The 25,574-nt window shown below is 39.8% G+C and overlaps 1 protein-coding gene and 2 long non-coding RNA genes across 5 annotated transcripts in view; 2 read left to right on the forward strand and 1 right to left on the reverse strand.

Annotated features, from left to right (window-relative positions):
* Positions 1-25,574, forward strand: part of cntn2 (contactin 2) — a 118,835-nt gene that overhangs the window by 76,444 nt on the left and 16,817 nt on the right. For all 3 annotated transcript variants that reach the window (XM_036152106.1, XM_012873379.3, XM_036152105.1), the window contains exons 15-18: positions 8,905-9,063; positions 9,921-10,070; positions 11,253-11,323; positions 14,796-15,030. In XM_036152106.1, coding sequence (XP_036007999.1) covers positions 8,905-9,063; positions 9,921-10,070; positions 11,253-11,323; positions 14,796-15,030 — 615 coding nt within the window. The remainder of the gene's footprint in view (positions 1-8,904; positions 9,064-9,920; positions 10,071-11,252; positions 11,324-14,795; positions 15,031-25,574) is intronic.
* LOC118567297 lies at positions 17,517-17,947 on the reverse strand. Its single transcript, XR_004933581.1, has 3 exons — positions 17,918-17,947; positions 17,659-17,795; positions 17,517-17,559 (listed from the first exon to the last, which is right to left on the reverse strand). It is a non-coding gene; the product is annotated as an uncharacterized LOC118567297 (long non-coding RNA).
* LOC110369191 lies at positions 21,536-22,154 on the forward strand. The gene is made up of 2 exons (XR_004933582.1): positions 21,536-21,570; positions 21,686-22,154. It is a non-coding gene; the product is annotated as an uncharacterized LOC110369191 (long non-coding RNA).

The raw sequence follows: 25,574 nt of genomic DNA on the forward strand, positions 1-25,574 counted from the left end.
GAAAATGGGAGAAGAGAATCTTCCCTGAGTATCGTGAAAATATAGGAATCTAGATAAAAGATAATTGACTATGCTGCAATGGTATTCTTTTCTTTTTATTAAATCATTCTAAGATAAGACAATGTAGGAGCCACTTATAGTTCTTGGTGTTTGGGTTTAGTTTGGGTCTAGTTTGCTTGGTTTGAGTGGTAGTGTTTTGTTTACATGCAGGTTGACACACTTACCTATATTTCGCAATACCACTGGTGGTGGTGTAGAGGGGACATCTATATAGGTGAGAGGGCAGAAAGTGTTTCTTTGACAAAGAATAACCTACTGTTTAGGTTCTGCCATATCCACACTCTCTATAATCAGCTGTCCATCTCACTTGTTGTCAAAGACTGCCACTCAGGATTTTGGATTGTTTGTTCATCTACAAACTGTATTCAATAGACGGGAACATCTGAAACTTATCTCCCAGTCTGAACATCATTCTGTAAGTGCGTCAGAACCAGGATCCCCCGTAGCCAGAAGCGATTGAAGAGGTAGTTGGTAGTTGCAACAAAGAAGTAAAAACCACTTTATGAAGAGGACGACACACCTGGAGAAGTTTGCCTCACGTCACGTCTCTAGCTCACCTGCATAACAAAGGAAGGAGCAACTCACCCAGCCATCCATCACTGTCATCTTAAGTAAGATCAATCAAATAATAAGGTATGAAGTACGACTACCATTCTAGACGTGTTTTGTGAGGGCAGTCATCCTTTATTAAATATATAACAATAGGGTGTGTGGGATTGGATTTTGATGCGCAACAGTGTCGGGCCATCTCCTGGAGTTGATGCTAGCTCTTTACGACTGAGGACTATGCAATTGCTTTCATTCATTGAAGTTTCAACGTGTGAATATCCAGCAGCTATTTATGTGAATGCAGTTGTGTTCTGCAGTTTGGAGTGTTTCTGACAATGTCAAAAACCACAACACAGCACATTACTGTCTCTGTTGATCCACGGTGGAACATGAGTGATACTTATGTTGAAACTACAGGCACAAAAGCCCGGGCACAAAAATACAAAGGAAACTTTCGCTATAGGGCACTGTCTTTGCTCTTGAAAAGGTGCAAAGGGAAAGAATAGAAGTGTTTAAAAATGCAGGCAAAATAAAGTTGAAAATAACAGAGCTCTGGTTGTCAAATAAAAATGTTTGAGTCTAAACAATAAATACAAAAGTTCAATATGCTGTGTTATTGAACTTGATGCTGCTAATTTTCAAGAGGAGAAATATTGTGGTGTGGTAGACGACAGCATAAATCCTGCGGTTGGTGTTTTAAACATTTCAAGTAAGCGTTCTAAGCGCAGTGATGCTTAAAGCACATCCTCTGCTCATAAACAAGCCCTGGCCGATCAAGCAGCTTTACAGGCAAAAGCAGAGGCTTTGAACAGGAAACACGAATTGGAGGAATTAGAGCAGAGACATAGACTGGAAGCTCATAAGATAAAAAAGCAAAAGGAACAAGTGGAACTGGATGCGCACATAGTTGCTGCTGCAGCAAGCCTTTCTGTGTTGGAGAGCAGTAGTGTTGGAGGAACATTTAAATTGATGTCCAATGGAATGAACTCTTAGGGGACTTAAAGAGCAAAGATGCGCTGAATTCAACCCACATGCGAAAGAATTTTTGCCATATACTACCACATACGCTGCTCCGCTGGGTTTAAGAGCAAATGCCCCTTCTGCGCCAGATGGGAGACCTAGTTTCCTGCAGTATACTATCAGAAGATCAACTGCACAACTGGAAACAACCACTGGATGACACTGTTAGGCCAGATTCAAAGGATGAAGTATCTTCTGTAAATGTCAACACCAAGCCAAACACTGTTCCCTTCCAACCTACAAGTCTACATTTACAAGTAACACACAATGCGCAAATCCAACAACAATTTAATAGTCTATCAATTCCAAATGATAATGTAAACTGTACCATTATGCAAATATTGAATAAAATCACATCATTGCTTGTTCAGCAACAGTTATCACCTACTTTTCCAAAGTGTGAGATCCCAGTTTTTGATGGCAATTCATTTGAGTGTATGTCTTTTGTAAGAGCTTTTGAACATTGTGCGGAATTATCAGGACTGTCTGTACTTTTTAGAGCAATATACCTGAAGGCAGCCATGTGCTTGCATGCACATCTCATCACAGCAGGGCTACCAACGAGCAAAGGAACTTATAATGTAGCAATTTGGAAATGAACATTGTTGAAATATTGCAGGAATTTGCCTTTTTCTTTTGTGGCTGCTGTAATGCAATGTTAGAAATACAGGACATGGAGGAGTTCCATCTCATATGAGGTGAGTCTTCATGAAGTATAAGATCCATGAAAGATGGAGATTAACAGCTTGTGAACTACAAGAGCGGCAAGGCTTCAGAGCCACATTTAATGATATGGTCAACTTTCTTGAACGATAAGTAAAGATCCTGTCCCATCCATTGTTTGGAGACATCTCTGACACCAAGCCTAGCCTTGTGATGAGAGGAGCACTTAAGACTAAAATCTCACTAAAGGCCAACATCAAAGGAAGCAGCTTTGTAACATCAGTTTCAGCCCATGATAGTGCCTCTGCACCAACAGTTTACAAGCAGCCAATTGTCTCAAATTATCCTACTACAGAAGCTTGTCTTTACTGCGAACAGTCTTATCTAATATCAAAGTGCCCAGAACAGCAAGGACTTTCTCATAAGTAGATCATTGAATTCTTGAAAGGGAAGGGAGCATGTTTTGGAGGCTTGAAAGTCGGCCACATCAGTAAGGAGTGTAGGAGTCGTGTCACCTACGACAAATGTTATTTAAACCACCCAACTATTCTCTATTTAGACAACAAAGAACTATCAGTAAGCAGTGTATGGTTTCTCATCAAGCTGGTGCTTTTACTGGGGCCAGGCACCATAAATGTACTTTGTCTATCGTTTTAGTTAGAGTTAAGTCTAAGAGAGGAGGTACGGTGTGTTATGCCATTTCATGACATGACAGACCACATTTCCCATGATACAATATGGTCAAAACGGCCCCCGACTCCCATCATGCAACACGGTCAAAATGGCCACCGGCCATAGCAACGAGATAACGTTGCTATGAGACGGTATAAAATGTGCCCGCGCACCCAATTCTCCCTTCTTTGCTGGAATTATGCCAAACTGAGGAGACAACCACAGCTGTTCATCCCGTTGGGACCCCCTCCCCCCATGTGGCAGGTTTGGATTTCTTGCAGGACCGAGTACTTCCAAATCACACTCATCCCTGCTTACCTGTGCAGGAGGTCAACTTTAAAAAGTACTTTTTTGAATTCACTTCGATCAGAGACTGAGAGCTGTTTATCTCCCAGTGATTGTCAAGGAACCTCGCTTTGTTTTGGCCAAACAAGCGTCGGAAAGCCAGAGACTGTGTGGTTTCCCCCACTCCTTCTGCCCCCCTCACGAACATGTCGACAGCAGCTGAAGGACGCCGAGAGACCCGGAGCCGGGACATCCCGCTGAGGCAACGTCAGAGTAAAGAAAGGATTTTACTCTTATTTTCTTTTTCTCACCCATAAGGTGATATATTTTGTGCCTGGGCAGAACCTATTAGGATTTAGTTTAATGCTTAACTACTCCGAGACGGAGTTTGTTTTAACTGCTGGATATTTCTGATGTATGTGCATGCATTTTGTAAGTGATTCTGCTGTGTTTGGTTGGTGACACCTTGGCTCTGCCGAGAGCCGATCTTCACTTCTTCCCCTTTCATTCTTATCTTCAGTTCAACCTCTTTGTGCATCCCTTTACCAGTTCGCACACTTTCTTTGAATTCCTTATTCAGGAGTAGACCGCCTCTCTGGTCAAAGCCCGCCCCACACTAGCGTAGGCGCTACTTCATGTTCCACCCTCACGCATCATGCAAGGTCGTAGGTTATGTGTCGTCATAGTTGCCATCTTGGGAAGGTGCAGAGTAGCTAAGCGGCTAGCTAGTTTGTAGTGAAACACTGAAGCGTCCATCTAGTTTCTCAAAGCTAGTTTGTCTTTCAATGCTGCTACGTCAAGTGCGATGTCTTGAATGTGATGTTTAAACAACTGTGAGTTGAACTAAGAATTGACCTCTCATTTTAATCCCTTTTAACTTGTTTATTTTCATTTATTTTCTTTGGCATGTTTAATATTTTGTAGTGAGTAGAGTTTCCTATGTTATTCAATTAGAATAATTACTATGACAGGAAGTTGTTTTGGTTTAATAAATAATAACATGTGGAATAGTAATTGTGTTTATTTTGATCCAGAAGTTCTATGGTCTTTCAGAGTACAGAATTACCTCTTTTTGAGTTGACAACTGAAATCAACTGAGACATTTTCATTGGTTTGTGGTAAAGGAGTAAGGATTAAACTCTAATTGCAGTTATAATTGAGTTATCAATGCTTGAGATAAATCTCATTGATCAGAAACCGATCAAATCACCCTGTTCCAGCATAAATGAGTTCATAACAGCTAATTAATAAATGCATTATTGGTATTAATCATTACAAGCTTATAGCCCTGGGATCACAACCATTTGAACTATATTTGTTATAACTACCATTTGAGTTTCAATGACCTATTAATAAAATTATAATAGCAAATTATAATTAATAATGATAATCATAATCAAACAGGTTTCTGGCATAACACGGTGCTACAGATTTATGCCTTTTTAGATCCTGGGAGTACAGCCACTTTTTTCAACAACGGACTCATGAATCATCTGAACCTACGGAGTAAAAAGACTAACATTCTGCTGCGCCATGGGGGTCAAGAGAAGCTGGTGCTTTGCCACTGTGTTACTGGACTGGAGATTTCTGAGCTGGATGAAAACAACTTCAAAGAGCTCCCAGAGGTTTACACACAAGAAACCATTCTTTTTTGAAAGACCAACATTCCCCGTCAGCAAGATATTGAGTATGAGAATATTTTAAAGATATTAATATTCCAGAATTGGATGCTAATGTTGGGGTGAATGCACCTAAACTCCTGGAGCCATGAGAGATTATTAACAGCAAAGGTGATGGACCCTATGCTGTGAGGACCCTATTAGGGTGGGTCATAAATGGACCTTTAAGGAGTGGAAGTAATAGTCAGAAAAGCTATCCTACTGTTTACACTAATTGGATTTCCATTCTCAAAGTGGATGAGCTGTTGGCGTCCCAATGTAACATGGAGTGCAGTGGGAAGGCACTGGAAGAGGAGCATGAAATGTCAGTTGAATACAAGAGGTTCATGGAAATAATGGAGCAATCAGCTTGTATGCAAGATGGACATTACTGCATGGATTTTCCCTTTAATAAGGATGACATAATCATGCCCAATAACCGGTGTATTGTGGAGCAACCCATTTAAAGCTTCAAAAGAAAATCTGAGAGGAATAAGGCCTATAAGGAGGAATATACAGCATTTGTTACCAACCTGATCGACGAAGGATATGCTTAAGTTGTTCCTCATGACCAGCTGGAACCTAAGGATGGAGGTGTGTGGTATTTTCCCCATCAAGGAGTTTACCACCCAAGCAAGAGGACCTTGTGAGTGGTGTTTGGCTGTTTGATTGTGGGGCAAACTATAAATTCACCTTGTTTAATAGCCAGCTGCTAGAGACTTCACCAATTCCCTCTTTGGTGTGCTGATCCATTTCAAAGAGGAGATCATTGCATTGATGACAGATATCCAGGCTATGTTTCATCCGGTGAAGATGTCAGAAAAACATGTGGACCTTCTCTGCTTCTTATGGAGGCCATTAGGAGATGCATCAGTCAACCCAGTTGAACACAGGATGAAAGTGTATATCTTTGGAGTAAAACAGCAGCAGATCGTATCAACAGCTACAACAAGCAGGTGACTGACACCATTTCTAACAATTTTTATGTTGACGACTGTTTGAAGTCTGTGGCCACAAAGCAAGAAGCAATAGAGTTGGAGGTGCACCTCATTGACCAGTACTCAATGGCTTTCAGCTGCTGAAATGGACAAGTAATAGCCGAGCAGCATTGTCAACCATTCCAGACAAAACAGCTTCACCTGGAACAATACAGCCTGCCTGTGGATAAGTGCTGAGAGTGATACATTTAGCTTTGAACTTGCTGTGGAAAAAGGCCTCACACTATGTGTGGCATTCTCTCAATGGTCAGTTCAATCTATGAACCGCTGGGCTTCCTGGCACCATATACTCTGCTACCTAAGTTGCTGTCGCAGAAAGCATGTAGACAAAATCTGTCCTGGGACCACCCTATTCCCCAGTCTATGTTGCAATTTTGATCCTCATGACATCATGATCTGGAGAAAATAGGGTTTAAAGTGAAGTGTTGCATCAAGCTCAGTAGGTAGGCATCATTTTGCAGAGGACAGTGACCATGGATATGGGACAGTGTCTTATTTGAGGCTACAAGAAGAAGGAGGAAATGTGCATTTGGCATTCATGCTTGGAAAGGCTAGAGTAGCTCCATTTAAGCACATAATTCCCCGCCTTGAACTCACTGCCGCTGTATTGGCCGTCAAGGTACATAGAATGTTGAAGAAAGAGCTCTCCATCCAGCTGAATAGCTCATGCTTTTATACAGACAGTCAGATGGTGTTGAGATTAAAGCTCAAACGATATATCAGCCAGCCGATATTTTCAGTCGATATTTGCATTTTTGTGTTGTATCGGTTATGTGCATGCGTTGGTGGATCCATTAGCGCATGATTCTGGCATGACAGTGGTAAAACACAGACAGTTACACACAATTATTAGCAATCAACGAAGAAAAAAGAACCAATTAGTCTAATCTAAAATTAGCTCTAAAACAACACTAAGAGTAGAAGATAAAAAGTAAATACCAGAGTAAACAAATATAAATATCGCAAAGTGGAAAAAGAGATTTTTAGCGGTGGAAAAGACTATCCTCTTTAAATACACAATACTACAATATGCAATGTATGTGATACTGCAGCAGCATCCCGAAGTAGCTAAGGTGTTTGCAAGTTACCTTAGCACCTGGGAACAGTTTAAATGGTTAATGATCGGATCAGAGCTGTACAAACATTAGCACGTTTGTAAACAGTTATTGAGTCTGTTGTGAGCAGCAGAGACTAACCGCAGCTGGGAGGCATGCAGACATGCAGAAACGCTCGTTAGAGCATCTAGGGGAGGGGTGTCAAACATACCCCTGCCCTAGATGCAGGGGTATGTTTGATGCAGGGGTATGCCGGAACCGGCCCGCCGAACAATTTAGTCCAGCCCGGTGGCTAAATCCATTATCATTATTAAATTTTTTCCAGTGTCCTGTCTGGTAATGTGGCAATAAGAATTGTTCTCTTAATGCCAAAAAGACCTCATCAGATTTGACTTTCACAAGTGGAGCAGTCAGCTTTCGCCATTGTGCTCCGCTTAATTTATGAATGTGAATAGTTTTATTATGATTCATGCGGGGAATATCTCAAATGATATGGACACTACAATGGGAAAGTAGGAGAGGAAAGGAAGAACAAGAAGAAAAAAGAAAAGGTGAAAGAAAGAGGAGATAAAAGAAAGAGAATGATAAAACAATTATTGAAAAAAACCTGTACTTCGTTTAATTGGAAATCTGCAGTTCCTATATTGTCCACGAGAGGCGCTGTGTTTTAATCAGCAGATGGTAGCACTGAGCTTCAGATGTGGAAAATTGATTTTAAATCATTTCTTAATTTTTATTTGTTTGATGTATTTTGTCTTGCAGGACAGTGTTTTTAAGTTCCAAAAAATGTGAATAAATGTTTTTTCAACATTGTACAATCACTGTGATCAGTTCTTATGCATAATGTACAAGTAAGTGTTTAACTGAGTAAAAGTATTGTTGAAATTGCACATACTTTTCTTAAAAATGCTGAGGTTATTCATAATATATTGTGTAAAAGTGAAATTAATTTAATATAAAAGTCAACAAGTCCACTTTTATTAGTTCTATTTAATCTTGCAATGATTTTACTCGTGTGGCCCTCTTGGGATCAGATTAAGCTGTATGCGGCCCCTAAACCAAAATGAGTTTGACACACCTGATCTAGGGTTTTTAAAGTTTAAACAAAAAAAGATAAAAAATTAAAAAATAATAATAATAATAATAATAGTTAAAAGGACTGACATTTTGCGAGACTAAGTATTAGACCACCGGACAAGGCAACTAGCTTCCATCCACAGAAATTGCAGTAGCTCCTGAAAGACAGACATAGGGCACCCCCACAGGGAGCCAAATGAGCAGCAGAGCCCACGCTAACTATAGTAGCAACCCCAAATCCACCTGCTGAGCTGCAAACACTTAAAGCAGAACAAACACCTCAGCACAGGGTTCAAAACATCAAAAAGTTTTCTCTGCTTTAAATCTAAAACGCCAACCTGATTCCATTGTCAAATTGAAAGACAACAGTCCGCTTCTCACCTTTTGCTGACACTGTTCCGTAATACAGTCATGATTTTTATTTCACCTCTCAAGGAAATGGGTCAGGTTTGAGTTCTGTCGGCCTTAACAGTTCTAATGTGTTGACTTTTGCACTAGTTAATCAGACTGCTGTGATTTATTTTAACTGAAGAATTTTTTTAAATGTTTGACATACTGAAACTGGTTCTGTACAAATTGAAAATTGTGTTTGCAGTTTGAAAACTGTGGGAAAGAAACCATGTACTGAATGAGTGAATGCCAGATGTTGGAGTGCAAGTGTGAGTGCTCTAAATGTACTGATGCCAATTAATTATTTTAACATTGTTTTCATTAGGTGCTGAGTCTCTGCAGTTGTAGAGACTACAGTTATACAGGGTCTGACTAAAATATATTAAGCTGAGGTATGTAGATCAAGTTTGAAGTAGTGTCTGATGGATTTGAGAGTTAATGTTGTGGTCATTGCTTTTTTTCCCCCAATATCCCTAGGACCCCCTGGGCCTCCAGGTGGTTTGCTAGTGAAGAATGTGGCTGAGACATCTGTGGACCTCAAGTGGAGTCGGGGCTATGATAATCATAGTCCCATTGGGAGATACATCATAATGGGTCGATCATCTCTCTCCTCAGAATGGAAGAAGATGATGACAGGTGTGTGATGACATATTTTTATTTATTTATTGTGTGGACCAATCACAACTGTGTAAATAGACAGGGTGCTTTATTCTTAAATCTGCATGTATGAGATCTGTTTAAATATTCACAGATCAGCTTAATGGTTTCAGGTGAATTAAACCCATGGGCTTAGGGTAGTCAAACAATGATACACCGATACTAATAATTAAAAGTTTTCAACTGTTTAAGCTTTTAATGTACTCAAAGAAGGCCTGAAATCATGCAAGGCAAGGCGGTTTTATCTGCTCTTGTATAGTGCTTTATTAAGTCTGATTGGTTTAGTATAGTAAATATCTACAGGCTGTAGTTGTGCTGATAGTTCACTACAAGTACACTACAAACTAAGAGGAAGTGATTTTACTGATGCAAACATTATGTCTTCATTTCTTCCACATGACACATCTTCACATTGCAACAGGCCTTTCATTGAGACCTGAACAAATACACTCTATCCTGCATTAATAATATCGAGTTACCATCATATGTGGACGTTTTAATATTTCAGTTGTACTACTGAAAAGTGTGTAAAGGTTATTAGAACTTTAATTTGATAACCAGTTAGGCCAACATGAATAATTTTTTTTTTAAGTATTTGTAAAACAAAATAAATCCTACGCTGTTCATTCAGGGAAAGTAAAGGAAAAGTACGAATGGGTTTTGATAAAGTTAATATATGTGGTTGTACTGCTGATTGTTTAATTTGAAGTTGAAGCCCAACTGTAAAACATTTTTCCTTAGAACAATACATTTTTCTCTTTACCACCATACTATTCAAGATAAACTGTATACAAAGAACCAGTGCATTAAAGCTACATCCCCTCACTATTCACCAGAACCAGCAAACATCGAAGGGAATGCAGAGTCAGCTCGAGTGAGTGGACTGATTCCTTGGATGGATTATGAATTCCAGGTCATCGCCAGCAACATTCTGGGCAGCGGAGAACCCAGCATGCCATCTCACATCATCCGCACAAAGCAAGCAGGTAAACCCAAGTCTCACTTTGATCTTTGTTTCCTAATCATCTGAAGTAACCTTGTGCAGAATATATTTTGAAACTAGAATATTTGTGTTCACTCATTTCCAAGCTAATGTGCCAAAAGTCTTTGGTTATATGTGTGAACATGACGTGGCGGTTATGCTGTAGATAAGGAGTAAGATAAGATGAGCCGAACTGACAGACCAGGAACTTCACAATATTTACAGATCTTGCTGTTAGAGCTCCGTCTTTGTGTCTGACAGGATAAATCAGTCCTGCTTCTTTAAGACGGAGGGAACGTTGTGTGTTCAGAGTAACAGTGGGGGTAAACTTGATGTAACTGTGATGTTTAAATGTTTTGAGATACTGTAGTTGGATCTTTGACCTTTAGAGAACTGAGCGGAAATGAACTTCTGCAAATGTTTGGAAAGAAGTGTACTTCTTCTTTAAGGAATTTTTATTATTTTAAGATTGTATTCTTGTATTTCTGTCAGGAACCAGAGACAGAGGGACCCAGTATTCAACCAGACAAGCAGAGGTTAGGTTAAAGAAGGTTTATTTTTCCAAAAACAGATGTGAGCAGAAACCAAGACAGGCAGGCAAAAATGAAGGGTAGGACAAAAACAAAGCTTGTGGTAAAAAACAGTCCAAGGCAAAAAAGCAGGCAATTTGATAAGGCAGGAAAAACACAGTACAGGGAATGCTGGCAAAACTCACCCATGGACATGGCAGAAACAAACAATGATGTGGCAGATTGCAGGGGGCAGAGGCAGGTATAAGTAAGGGAGTGATCAGGTGAATGGAGTGAAACTAATTACTGGAATGGGTGGAGCTAATCAGGGGAAGGGAAGTGACAGAGTAGTGACTGAGAGGCTGATGGGCCAGAAACTAAGATGGACAACTACAGAGCCAAAATAACCATAAAGAGCAAACCCAAGATAGAAAACAAAGCTAAGACTGAACAGAACACAAGCTATAATAAAATCTAATAAAGGAAACCAGATAACTAAAACAGTAAACAGGCTAAACATGAATCCAACACAATACAAAACAAGAAACAGAAATAAACCCTAAGGCAGGAAAGCCAACATAACCAAAATAACAACATCTACCAGAACCGAATTGTGACAATTTCTCCACCTAGAGGTTTCACACTTTGAATTTTATGTTTTTGTACTTGGACTACAGCACCTACAGTGGCCCCAAGTGGACTTGGTGGAGGAGGAGGAAACCGCAATGAACTGATTGTTACTTGGACGGTGAGTGGGTAACTCCTGGTCCTCAGTTTGCATGTTACCATTTCTACATATTTTCTTATTCATTTTAAATGTACCACATTGCTCTTGTTTTATGCTTGTTTTATAACTAATAGGTGTAGACCTTTGTTTTAATCTAGATTACTTAATGAAAATGTTAGAAAGAGGATTATTGGTTTGAGTTTAGGGTAATTATATATCATGTCAGCCCTTTTGTTACATGTTCACTTTTAATGAAACCTTTCTTTACATCAAAAGCATATTGACAAATAATAGTAAAAATAATAATTCATTCATCCACTTCATAGGGATTATGAGGTGGCTGGTGTCTTTCTTCAGCAGTCAGTGGACAGGAGGCGGGTCACACCCTGGACAGATTGTTAGTCTAACACACACATAGCTAAGGCATTATGTTGTGAACAGTCAACCTAACACTGCAAGAGGAATATCTAGAGACAACCCACACATGCATAGGAAGAGCATGTTAAATGCAGTGGATAGAGGTGAATCAAAAAATGTAACCTAGGGTATAGAATTACTCATAAATATACAAATCAATAGCAATATCTGACTCAATAAACAAAGTCTTACAATTCCTAATAATTTCATAAGGGACTGAATCAATAGACGTACACTATTTGGATTTGGATTAATTGTGGCTATGTTTACCTTGATTTAATGAAAAAACTGAGTGTTGTGGCTTTTTTGTAGTTGTTCATCCATGCCTTTGTAACTACTCAGCTAGATTATTGTAATGCACTTTATAAGGGAGAATGTGATCCGTGCATTTCTCAGCTTCAGAGGATACAAAATGCTGCTGCACGTCTTATAACAGGTACAAGAACATTTTAGCATATTTCCCGTTTTAATCTCGCTACATTGGCTTCCAGTACATTTTAAGATACATTTTAAAATACTTGTATTTGCTTTTAATGCTCTTAATAGTCTTGCCCCACCTTACCTGTCTGAGCTGCTACATCCCTACACACCCTACTGTTCCCTTAGATCAGCTGACCAGTTGTTACTCAGGGTGCTGAGGATGAACCGTAAGCTCAGAGGGGACCACGCTTTCTCTGTAGCAGCTCTCAAGTTGTGGAATGACCTTTCCTATTCCCTATTTCTGATTTTAAATCCCTTCTTAAGATCCATCTAGTTTCCTTGGCTTTTAACACAATCTGAGACGTTAACCTTGTTTTATTGCATTTTGCTTTCCTTTTATTACAGAATTAATATACTATTTTGCATATTTTATGAGTGATCATTTGTATTTTATGATTGCGTACAGCACTTTGGTCCTGCTGGTGTTTAAAGTGATTTATACATAAAATTAGTATGGTATGGTTCATCCAACCTTAGAGCTTCAGATGCAGTCATGTTAGAAATATCTTAGTGCTATAGAACCAGCAGTTTTGCTATTCACACTCTTCTAAATCATGCAATTGTGTTGGAGAAAAAAATACATTTTATGTGTCTGTACCATGTTTTTCGGACTATAAATTGCTCCGGAATATAATTAGCATCTGTCACAAAAATTCATCATAAAGAGGAAAAAAACATATATGTAAATCACACCAGACTATAAGTCACATTTATTTAGAATTTTATTTCTTACAATCCAAGACTAAAAACTGACATTTAATCTGGTTGAATGTAATAATTAGCATAACAAGCTACCAACTTCAACACGGAAAGTTCTTGCCAGCGCATTTCAGTGTAACAGGGCATTGCACTGAATGTTGTTAAAATTACGCTGCAATTAGACCATGAATGCAACAGTACTACATGCTAAGCTATACAAAAATACAACAGTATAACATGGATGCTTGAGAGCAACATAAAGCTCATGTGTATCAGTGAAGTTGTAAAACACCCAGACAACAGAGCTGTAAGCTAGTGCTAGCTGTAATTAGTTTCACAGACAGCCCAATACCAAGGTTCTGTTGTGGTCTGGGCCCTTCAATCTGCAACACGCAACGCTCCACCGCATGAATGCATACTGAAACAGTGAAACAACATACAAATATGTGTTCAGTCTTTGCGGTCTATAGTTTAATGTTTCAATTAATTTTTAAGTGGTACAGGAGCAGCATCACAAGCGTAGAATGCCCTGTTGCAGCTATAGACCGTATGTTTACTGCTTGGTTCATGTTGGTCAGTATTGATTTATAAGTTAACCTGAATATAAGTCACAGGATCGGCCAAACTATGAAAAAAGTGTGATATTTTACAGAGAAGTGTTTCTGTCATTTAGTTATATATTCATATCTGTCCAACTTCTCAAAGTCACTCTTTATAGTCACTGCATTTAAGTGAAATTGTGATTTTAGATCCTCTTCAGGAAATTTCAAGACTGGATGTTGCATAATTATTCTAAAAGCCTGTTAAGTAAAAGCAGATAAACTTTCTCAGCAGAGAGTTAAAACCATGCTAGCATAGCAACAATGACATGTTTTTTCCTCTTAACTTGTCAGGACATTTCATTGCACCACAGATATTCTCTGGCTTTAGATTTGAAATGTTGTGTAGTAATGTTAATCTATGAAGTTTAGTCTGGAGCACAGTGTTTACATTACCATACACTATTTTTTTCCAGCTCTGTTTAATCATTTAACATTTAATGTCATTAAACTATGTTGTAACAAAATAGTCTATCCATCAGTCCCTTCTACATTGAGGAGCAATGCAAACATACTACCCTCTGCTGTCATCACTTGCTCGCAGACACCAGCCAAACAGTTGGACTGGTAGTGCTCCATCACTTGCAAATTATTGCGTGCTGTTTTCACTCACACTTGCACTCCAACATCTGGCATTCTTTTCATTCAAAGGTTAGTTCAGATGTCATGTGTTTACATTCCACAGTGTCCTTAAATTAGTTGATGTCTCTCAGTTATTCTTTCTGTAATTACTTCAATTCAAATTCAAAAATACTTTGTTAATCCCAAAGGGAAGTTAAATGTTGTAACTTGTGTTATAGGAGTTAATTAAGTTCTAGCTCCATTAAAAACAAAATCATGGTTCGCATTGTGGAATAAGGCCAGGTGGTCCCGACATCCCACTACTATGGCGGCTTTGCATATCTCACAGGAGCCGTAAATGGAAACCAGTTGGGACAGAAGGGCATCCACCACATGTCATTAAGATTCCAGGCAATCGAGTTAGACCAAACCAAGGAGTAAGGGAGGATTGTGTTATTGTGAGCAGGTAATTACACAGTCATTGTGACAGGTGTAGATATCACAGGAGTCTTTGCAACCAGAAATCATGGCACAGGCTGCATCTTACAGAGAGGAGAGTCAGTTGCATTTGGAATAGTGTCACTACCGGGAGGAATGGACCAAATGCATCTAGGTTATAGATCACTGTGGATGACTGTTGTTTACAAATGGCTGGAGCAGCCCAATCCTGTATGAACTAATCAACCAAGAAATGACACTTTTTTTCTTTTGTTCTTGTTTTTACCCAAATTCTCTAGCCCATGGCCAGGGAGTACCAGAACGGTGATGGTTTTGGTTACATTCTTGCGTTCAGAAAGAAAGACACACCCTTATGGTCAGAGGTGCAAATCCCACATCTGGAGTCGTCTCGTTATGTCTACTACAATGAAAGCCTGATGCCATATACTCTCTTTGAAGTAAAGATCAAAGCTTATAATCGCAGAGGTGAAGGTCCATTCAGTCAGCTTTCAGAAGTCCACTCTGCAGAGGAAGGTGAGTAATTCAGTTAATTTAGATTCAGGTCATTTTTATAGCAGCAGTTATAAGGGTGGGGGATTATCAATATAATTGAAAATACGATTAAATACTTTTATTTTGGGGCTCTGAACACTGATGAATTTGGTAAATAATTTTTCATTCACACCTTTATTGTTGTTCCAGTAAAAACTCCAAAATATTGTGGTAAGATTTTAAGTCCATGTTGTTCATTCCCTTACTATACTATTAAAAATAATGGATTTTGCTTCAATCTAATTTAATCTATGTTGTAATACAATATAGTCAATTTGGGTGGATCGTTAAATTAGTTAAAGGTAATCTAAGTAAGATAAGTCAATAGCATCAGATTGGATGATGCTATCATCCAATCTGATGATAGCATCAGATTGCTTAGAAAGTCTTCAAAGTCATTGCTGTCTCCTCGTGCGACGGCATGCGACCACATCATAGATAATCCACTCCTTTTCAACTGAAAAATACTCACAGTTGAGAAAAAAAACTTGAATGAACTGGTCCAGGAATACTATCTATGAGACAACACCGTGCACAGATTTACTAGCAGTAATACTGCAAATCATACAAAAATGGAGAGCAGTCAGAGAAAACAGCAGATTCAGAAGAAGTGGTAAACCCATTGGTCCATTGCAGTGTGACATAATGAGCCTGAGTTTCATCCCTCGGTCTCCTACTGGTTGACAAAAGAATCATTCTGCTCCCTTAAAGTAGAACATGAAATTTATCAAGCTCAATCTGAGAAGCGAATATAAAAAGTTGATATGGTTAAAAGTTGCTGCACACATAAATACACTAAGGTTTATTCAGAAGTCAAGCATTATTTTTTCACCTAACGAAAAACAATTAGAAACTAGAACTGCCACTGCATGAAAAGTGAGATTTTCGTCCCTGTAAACTACCGCAGATCTCCCTCATTTTCGGCAGTTACCGACAATTTGCAACCCGTGCTTGTCGCCGTTTTCAGTGCCACAAATTGTCGGAACCGGACTCTGACGTATGTGGAGAGCGATCAGCTGTACTAATGGCCCTAATTAGCATATGAATGCAGCGTACCCGCGCGGCTGGCCAGGTCTGGCTTGAATAACCTACTCAGTATTGGCTGAAACCACTATTTTTAAATAAGTAAAATCGCTCCTGATTGGCAGCAAAACCACACGTGGCCAGGCCAGGCTTGAACGTTCTTACTGAGTATTGGATGGAACCACTTCTTTCAAACAAGTAAAATCACTCCTGATTGGTTGGCAGATCCCCAATAACTTATTTACATATATATATATTTATTTATTATATATATATTTATTTATTCATTCATTCATATTATGCTGTATATTCATGTTATCCTATGTAGGCTACTACACTATTATTAGGCTACCATCAAGGACATGAATGAGTTTATACAGGAAATGAACATTTGCCAGGAAGATGTTTATGCAAAGAAAGAGCTTTATTAAAACAAACACCTATATACAACGCGAGGATCCAAAAACTACAACCCCGTGAACTGTCCGTTTGCCTCCTCGGGGTTGTAGGTAACTGCTGGCGGCGTTCTTTCTGAGGCAGGTCCGATGTGCAGACGCCTCCTGTGCGTGGCTCTGTACTTCGGCGTCGCCTCTAACCGGGACTGCAGCTTCACACAGAGTTCAGAGAGATCCGGTGTTGTGCGCAATTCTGTTCCCCCGTGAAAATCTGTTTCCCCTGTCTGTGTCGGCAATGCGTTTTGCAGCCGTTTTCCCGGCGTTTCTAATTGATCTCTCGGTAAAACAACTCATATAATCATGTCAAGGTTGTAACAGTCAGTTTAATCGGCAGTTGTTTACAAAATTGTAGAATAAAAATAAATAAACTAGGTCTTCTTACGCTGTATTGTGTTATAAATGGCAAGATAAACGGTCTTTCCAACTTTTGTCACTTTAACCTGACAAATAAAAGTTAAGCCATAAAACACTATTCCAGCACCTACTGTGTATTTATGATTTTACATTGCTGAAAGAGGAGGATGGGATGGCTGATAGCAGGACACAAACATTATGGCTGTTTCTCAATTCACGAGAATGCGAGCGCGTTCTTGTGAATTGAGAAACAGCCTAAGACTTCCTGAAAACACAAGAGTGTAGACTTCCCAGTACATCCCTTTGTAATATAAAATATGACAGTTTACTGGATTAAGGAAATTTCTAGTATACTACATCCTATCACACATAATTTTTGACAATTTAGAAACATTTGCTCTTTATTTCCCAAAGTTTTCGGGAGATGTCTGAAAGACCGTTTATTTATTTTTATTTTACAATTTTGTAAACAGCTGCCGATTAAACTGAATGTTACAACCTTGACATGATTATAGGATTTGTTTTACCGAGAAATCAACTAGAAGCGCCGGGAACACGGCTGCAAAGTGCGCTCCTGACACGGGGGAAACAGATTTGCGCACAACACCGGCCTACGAAATGGCGGCGGCCGTCCAATCCATCCAGAGACCACGCCAACAACGCCATCTTCTTCGCCAGGCTGGAAAACAATTAAATGAGAGTGGTATGAATAAAAATCAAACGCAAGTCACAATAACATTAAACAAGGAAGGAGAAGCAGTAAAAACAAGTCACTTACAGATAATGTCGTCTTTATCAACATCGTGTCAATCTGGAATTGCAGACATGGCTCCGAGCAAATAGGAGGTCACCGCCTCGCTCCGGTTCATAGCGCCTGCAATTTGTCTCCGAGTTGTGAAGACGGCATACTGCTTCCTGTAAATGAAAATACACTTTAATAAAGCTTGTTCTTTTGCAAGGCTACTAGGCTAATCTTAGATTTGGTTGTAGGCTAGGCTACTTTTAGCTTAGCTAGCAGTCACCGAACATATTCTTACCTAAGCTTGGGATTCTGCACCCGTCTTCTCTTCTTGGAGTTAGTCTCTCCCGCACAGTTGTTCGACTGCAGAGCCGCCAACTTGTCCTCTATGGACAGCAACCTGGAGTTTACCGAATTCTGCAGTTAAGTGAACCGCTCATTCATATCGGCACTATTAGCTGACGAGACGGTCCACTGCTGCTGCTTCTTCTTCTTCTTCTTCTTCTTCCGGTTTTTATAGCGGTTGGCAACTAACTTTAATGGTGCATTACCGCCACCAACTGGACTGGAGTGTGGTACTGGAGTCTAACCTTCCCTAATAGGTTGCAAACAAATAAAACAAACACACAAACAAACATAACGAAACAAACCAATCAAAACAAAACAAACAAAAAGATCATACTAAATTATTTTAATTAGTCCTGTATTCCTCAGGAAGCCAATTACGTAGTTTACACTCATTTCCCCTGTGTTTTTTTGCAGAATTTCTTATAAGTTTAGCCTCATCTGTTCTCCTTGTAATTGTAAGACTAGTCTTTGTCTTTCTTCCTGATATTTATTACAGTGTACAATAACATGCTCTATAGTCTCTGGACTACCACAGAATTCAGTTGCCATCAGCATGCTTCTTCATTATTAACACAGTTTTATTTAGACGTGTGTGTCCATACCTCATTCTAGAAAATACATCCTCCTCCTCCTTGCTTCTGTTTGTATTTCTGCTCTTTCCCACTTTATTCTGAATGTTATAGAACTGTCTTCCAGTCTGCCCACTGTCCCATAATGTTTGCCATTTACCCTTAACTATGTTTTTGACCATACTTTTAATTTCTTCTTTGCTGTAGTGCACTTCAACATCTATATTAGAATGTCTTGCTGCTTGCTTAGCACTTTTATCTGCTAACTCGTTTCCTATTACTCCTATATGAGCTGGTACAATACCAGAGTTATATTAATTCCTGACTTTATTAGATTATTTGCAGCTTGCAGTATATCATACACAATGTCTTGCCTTGATTTTGACTGAAAAACTGATTAAAGCTGAGCTGGAATCTGAAGCTTGCCTTCCTTGGCCTATTGACCTCCACCCAAAGCAAAGCTAGCCACACAGCAATCAATTCCGCTGTGTAAACTGCTAAATCATCACTCATTCTTTTTCCAACTTTAATGTTTAATTTTGGAATGACATAAGCAACACCCATTCTTTTATCAGTTAGTTTATATGCATCTGTATATATAGTTAAATCCTCATTATACCTCTCCATTAAAGTGGGACTTATTTTTAGTTCATTAAACCCCATTTCATTTACTTTAACCTGAATGACCCAACCAAAACTTCTGACTTGAACATTTCCACGCTCTTGGCATTGCTTCAGTACCGACTGACTCATATGAGACAGTCCACTGATAGCAATCAGCAGTTTCTTCTCGTCAGTCTGCGGACTGGCTGAAAGTTGTAGATCGCGTCCAAGAGGAGTTGAAGGGGAGTTGAATGCGAGACATGGGTAAACTCCCCCTGCAACCCTGATTTGCATTTGTATAGCTCACAGCATTTTCATTTACATGTTAAAGCCTCTCCTAGAATTAGGAGGAGGGGGGGTCATGGGGGGACCACGCCAAGCAAGGCCCACGACAATTTCTGACAATTCACGGCAGTTTTCGGTGTTGCCTGCAAATTACCGTGAACAGCCGTTAACCTGAACTTCCACGACAATCTACAGTGCCGCATAGTGACGAAAATCACACTTTTCATGCAGTGTGCAAGCAGTTATTAACGGGTTCCAAGCCCACCCACGCCCTGCCCCTTTGAACATGCTCCTGGACATCAGTTCAGCGTTCAACACCCTCATCCCACAGCATCTGGTGGAAAGACTGAAACATCTGGGCTTCAGCACACCCCTTCTCAACTGGCTGCTAGACTTCCTCACCTCCTTACCTCAGTCGGTCCGGGTCAGGCAGAACACCTCTGATGTCATCACCCTCAGCACGGGCTCCCCTCAGTGCGCCGTCCTTAGCCCCCTGTTGTTCACTCTGATGACACACGACTGCGTTCCCAGGTTCACCACCAGTCACATCGTGAAGTTTGCAGACGACACGATGGTGGTGGGCCTGATCAGAGACAACAACGACCAGGACTACAAAGAGGAGGTGGAGCAGCTGGTGGGCCGGTGCAGATACAACAGCCTGATCCTAAACGTGGAGAACATAATCGTAGGAGATCATCGTCGACTCTGCGACCACGTCACTGGTGAAGAGGGTACAGAAGCACTTCTACTTCCTGTGGAGGATGAGGAGAGCCCACCTGTCCTCGCCCATTCTCACGACCTTCTACAGAAGCACCATAGAGAACATTGTGACTAGCTGTCTCTCTGTGTGGTGTAGAGGCTGCAGCGCCTCTGACTGCAGGAACATGAGGAGAGTGGTGAGGACAGCAGAAGGGATCATCGGGGCTCCTCTCCCCTCCATTAAGGACATTTCATCCCAGCGCTGCATGTCCCGAGCCCATAACATCATCAGAGACCCCTCACACCCCCACCATAGACTGTTCTCCCTGCTGCCCACTGGGAAAAGGTTCCGCAGCACCCGCTGCAGGTCCATCAGGTTCTGCAACAGCTTTTTCCCCATTGCCATCAGACCGTTGAACTCTAAACAGCAACAGTAAAAGTCATATGTATGTATATATATATATATATATATATATATATATATATATATATATATATATATATATATATATATATATAATGTATGTGTGCAGTGTCCGAAATGAACTTCGTGATTCACCGGCCAAGTTGAACGATCTGACTATTGAAGGGCCTGACCAGATCTCTCAACCTTTAAAAAAAATTAAGAGTGAGATTATGTTCATTTTCGGGGCGAGTGGTTGGGGGAGTGGCTGACTGGACCCTGGAAGAGAAATCTTTGTTTCCTGACTTTGATAAGAAAATATTGTAGTTGATTATAAAAGGCACAATATGAATTATCAGATTCACATCCAGGCAATAAAAACACTAAAGATTATAATTATTCTATTCATGTTGGTCTTATTTGTAAATGATGCAGAGTTTCATCAAGCCTATACGATACGGTCCAACATTTTTCCCTCAGCTGCCACACTTAAAAGAGAAGACCGGTCAAAATCAGAATTCAAACTGCTGAAAGTACTTTAAATATAAAGTTATTATATACTGTTCAATAAATGATAAGCTTTTTTAATTAAGAGTAATTTTCATTTGAAGGTCCTTTTGTGGGGGCAGCAATCTTGGTGAAGAACAGTACTGCCACCTCCCAGTTTGTGACGTCACTGTGCCGTATCGGCTGTAGAGCAAGTCCCAATGCCCTATCTGTCCCCTTGTAAATAAATATCAGTTTTTAACCCCATAAACAAAGATAGACATGGTATTAAGTATTTAAATTTAAATTAATACTAATTTTACATTTTAGGGACATAAAAAGACAACAAATAAGCATTAAAGTACGGTTTATGGGTTGCGTTCTGCAATGTTAGTGTCAGGGTTCTCTGTGTTTGCCTGCTCTAACTCTGCTCCTGAGGTGTGTCTACTTGGCTGTGGGGGCGTGGTCCACACCTGCAGCTCATTGGAGGCGGCTTCCTCTGGCTTCTTAAGCAGAGCACTGACAGATGGAAGACGCCAGAGCCTTAAACCAGTCGTGGTACGACGTAGCCTCTGACCAAGCTCTTAGAAATCTGCTCGTGAGTTTTTCTACACTCAACTTTTGACTAACTTTGAGTCTCCTGTTTTTGTCATGGTTTTTTGGTGCTGGTAAGCACTCACCTGCCTTGACGCTCCGTCCGAAGAATCACCTCCAGAATCACTAGGCTCAGATTTTGCTCTGGTGCTCCCCCTCTTGTTCCTTGGAAGTTACCCAGCCGGGCTTGAGGTCCCCCTCCCGGATTCTGGTGGTCCCGCTTCAACTCTGGTTAATCCATCTGTCACTCGACCCAGCGGAGGCTTGCTCCGGATCCCTCGTCAGCCGCTGCTGCTGCCCTCCAGCCACTAGCCACCTAGTCCATCTAGAGCAGGCTCACAGGGTTCCCTCGGCACTTACTCCTCCCCGGTTAGGTCCGCCCGGCTAATGGTAAGCAGAGCACGTTCTGACAATTACTGGATTCTAGCCGTCGATCTAACAACTCCGTTCTCTTGCAGTCTCCTCCGCTTCGACGTTCAGACCTCGCTGCTGCAGTCATTATTTTGTCCTTGTTATTTGTACATTTCCTAATAAACTGTTTAAAGCTATCTGCTGTCGCCTGTTTGTATTTGCATGTGGGCAAAATATCTGAAAACCATGACAGTTAGAAGATGATTACAGAACTCATATTTAGAACCAATCTCTGCTTAAAATGATGACCTGCACCGCCTAAACTACTTTCAGCAGTTATCATCAATTATTGCAACCGTGAACTGCAGAAAATATGGTCAGATCGTCTCTTTCTGAGTTTTTTCACTGCTGCTGTCAGGATGAGCCGCAGTGCGTTATGAGGCGGAGGGATATCTTGGCGTCACTTAGTTTAGACCCCAAACTATCGACTTCACTTTCAGAAAGAAGCCCCAAAAAAAACTGCAACCTACAACTCATGAAATTTACAAGCAATAAAATAAGACCAAAGTTGCATAAAATAAGTGGGCTTCGCATCAGTGAGCATGCTTTCTAAGTGTGTTGAATCCCTCCGCCGCTCTGGTCGGAAAACAAATGTTCCAGCAAATTCTACATTAAAAGAAAGAATAACCTACCGAAAATCCTCGCTGTCATGTTCAAAACATTCTTCTTCGAAATGTTGGCTGCATATGACGTTGTTTCTCTCTGGCCAGAAGTTGGATGGCAAATCCTCTCTCTTCAAGTAGGTATTCCAACAAAAGAACCCGGTGGATCATGAATGGGAAAAGTGAAAAAACTAATGTGTTTTCCACTTTTATCCAATGTATTGTTATATCCAACTGCCATGCACGTGTGCGTTGTTGCTTGAACAATAGCTCTCGCGAATTTCAATGATGAAGTCCTTTCGAAATCCGAAATAATTGTTGTTAATCGCAGCTGTGTACAACAGCTTCTATTGATTTAGCTGGTAAAGCGCAGTGCCTCACCACACAAAGACGTCACAACATGTGATGTCGGGCGGCCATTACTGCCCATATCTGGGTAGTAATGGCCGCCCCCATACACAGTGATCCAGACGGCAATTTATGCTTTAATTTTCTTATTGATTAACGCTAAATTCATTAAATAACCACACACATATTTGTTGTAGTTATAGCTAATGAGCCTTTTTTCCTTATTGACTGGACTTCCCCTTTAAAACACGCTATGTCTTTACGCATGATTCAGTTACTGGATTTTACCCTTGTGCGCTGCGCGCAAGGGATAAACAGTGGGGAAAATGCATAAATGAAAACTGTAAAGGGCTCCTTTAGAGGGGAGAGATAGAAAATAATGGGTCTGAGCTGAAGCCACGGATGTTACAAGTTCTTTAAAATAACCCTAAATTACACGTAATGTATTTTGCGCACCTGAATTTAACCGCAAGGCAGCAGCCCACCGAGGCACCGCTGGTTCGGTGTTGTTAAAAACCAAAGAGCATGAAAAACAGCTACTGACTCTCCTATTGTTTTTAATTGGGCCATTTTGGTATGAGTGGAAGGACATTAAACGTAGTGATTCAAGTTTTGAAGGCTGGCAACCACTGCAGCAGAAACAAGGTGTGAAGGAAAGCTCAACCAGCTCCGCAGAATGCGGGTCTAGACTGAGCTCTGGGTGGTCAGAGCTGTGAACAGATCATCCGCAGCCCAGATGGGCTTCGTTATTTTTAATTTATTTGGTACAAAGATTTACTCGCCATGTGGCAGCTAGCCCTCTGAAATTCACTAATTTCGGTTAATTTCGGACCCTGTGTGTGTGTATAAAAATCCATATATTATGAAATGCTGCCATCTAGAGGAATTTTTAAAATGTTTCCCAATATGGCCAAATTTGATATATTTTATTTCCTAATATGTAAGAAAAATTCATTAAAAATCAACGATTTGCTCTAAAATTCTGAAAATATTCATGGATCTCAGAGTGCTTTCTCTAACTATGTGATTTTTTTAAATGGCCATTGAAAAAAGTGTTTTAGAGAAAAATATATATTAAACTTTATAGTCTTGTACATGTAAATTTCAATGTCTTGTAAATAGGTCAAAATTGCCTGGATTTTTACCAAAGTGAAATCTACGTTTAGTCTTTATGTGATATACAAATGTGCAAATTTACATTGGCCTAGAAATATATTTGTGAAAAATACACTGATTTCTCCATTTCCCAAACTTTTAAATGTTTAAAACTTTTAAAACACACACACACACACACACACACGCACACACACACACACACACACACACACATATATATATATATATATATATATATATATTTTTTATATATATATATATATATATATATATATATATATGTGTGTGTGTGTGTGTGTGTGTGTGTGTGTGTGTGTGTGTGTGTGTGCAGCACCTGTTTATGACAGTATCATGTAAATCTTATGCACAAATAAAGTGTTACCTAAACAAAAGTAATTTTCTCAGATGTGTATAATTTTTGTAAAAGGAATCAGTTCTCACAAAAGCAGTCAAATGTATTTGCATTTCTATTGTTTATTTCAATATATCTGATCTTAAATTAATGTTTCGTAAATGAATTTGTTACTGTTTACTAAGTGAAACTTTGAAGGCCAGCTTCTACAGACATACGATTACCAACTGATTCACAATCAACATTAAAACAATGTGGAACTGGTCTTGTTTTAATGTTATGATGAAGAAAGATAATGAATAAAAATGGGAGGGGGCTGTAGCACAATCCCATTTGAGCTCCTCACAAGAAGCATGCAAAAGTAATAAAACTAAATAACACGGAGGTCTTAAGGAACACGGCCATATGTTTATCAAAATAAATTTGAACCTGAACATTCAGCTGAACTGGAACTCAGATAACAGCGCTGCACTACTGTTAAATTATGTAGCTTTCCGTGCTTCCTCATGCTTCGGAGGCAAAAATCAGAAACCATAATCTCCCCTATTACTTGGTCTCTGTTCGACACTGACGACAACAACCACACATTTAAACAATACACTTAAAAATGAATCCAAATAACATCATAATATTGTCCGTTAGAAAGAATAAGAATGTTTAGATACTGAAATAGCACAAGTGTATACGTAAGATGCCCGAGCATATTGCCTGCTAAGCAAAGCTAATGTTAGCCACGAAGTTTAAAGAACTTTAAAGTAAGACTCACCTTCGTATCCATGAATTACGGCTGCCATCTTGGGGTGGTCGATCTGCTACCCTATCCTGCTGATTGAAGCTGAACACACTAATGATGCCTCAGCACTGTGCGGCTTATTTTTGTTTAAATCGAGGGACTATATATGTCAGGGCTCGAGGGATAACTTTTCACAAGTAAGATGAAAAGATTGTGTATATATTGTGTATATTTTTGATTAGATTGTGATTTTTCTATTATTAGGTAGAGAGATACAGGTCTACACATCCAAGTCTTTGTGACTTAGTCTCTCCAAAATTGCATCTGCTCCATGAAGGTATCAGAGCTTTGTGAGACAGTAGTGAATAAACAGCATATATATATCTCTATCTATCTATATATCTAT

This window comes from Fundulus heteroclitus, chromosome 20 (genome assembly GCF_011125445.2).
Source record: "Fundulus heteroclitus isolate FHET01 chromosome 20, MU-UCD_Fhet_4.1, whole genome shotgun sequence".
Taxonomy (NCBI): Eukaryota; Metazoa; Chordata; class Actinopteri; order Cyprinodontiformes; family Fundulidae; genus Fundulus; species Fundulus heteroclitus.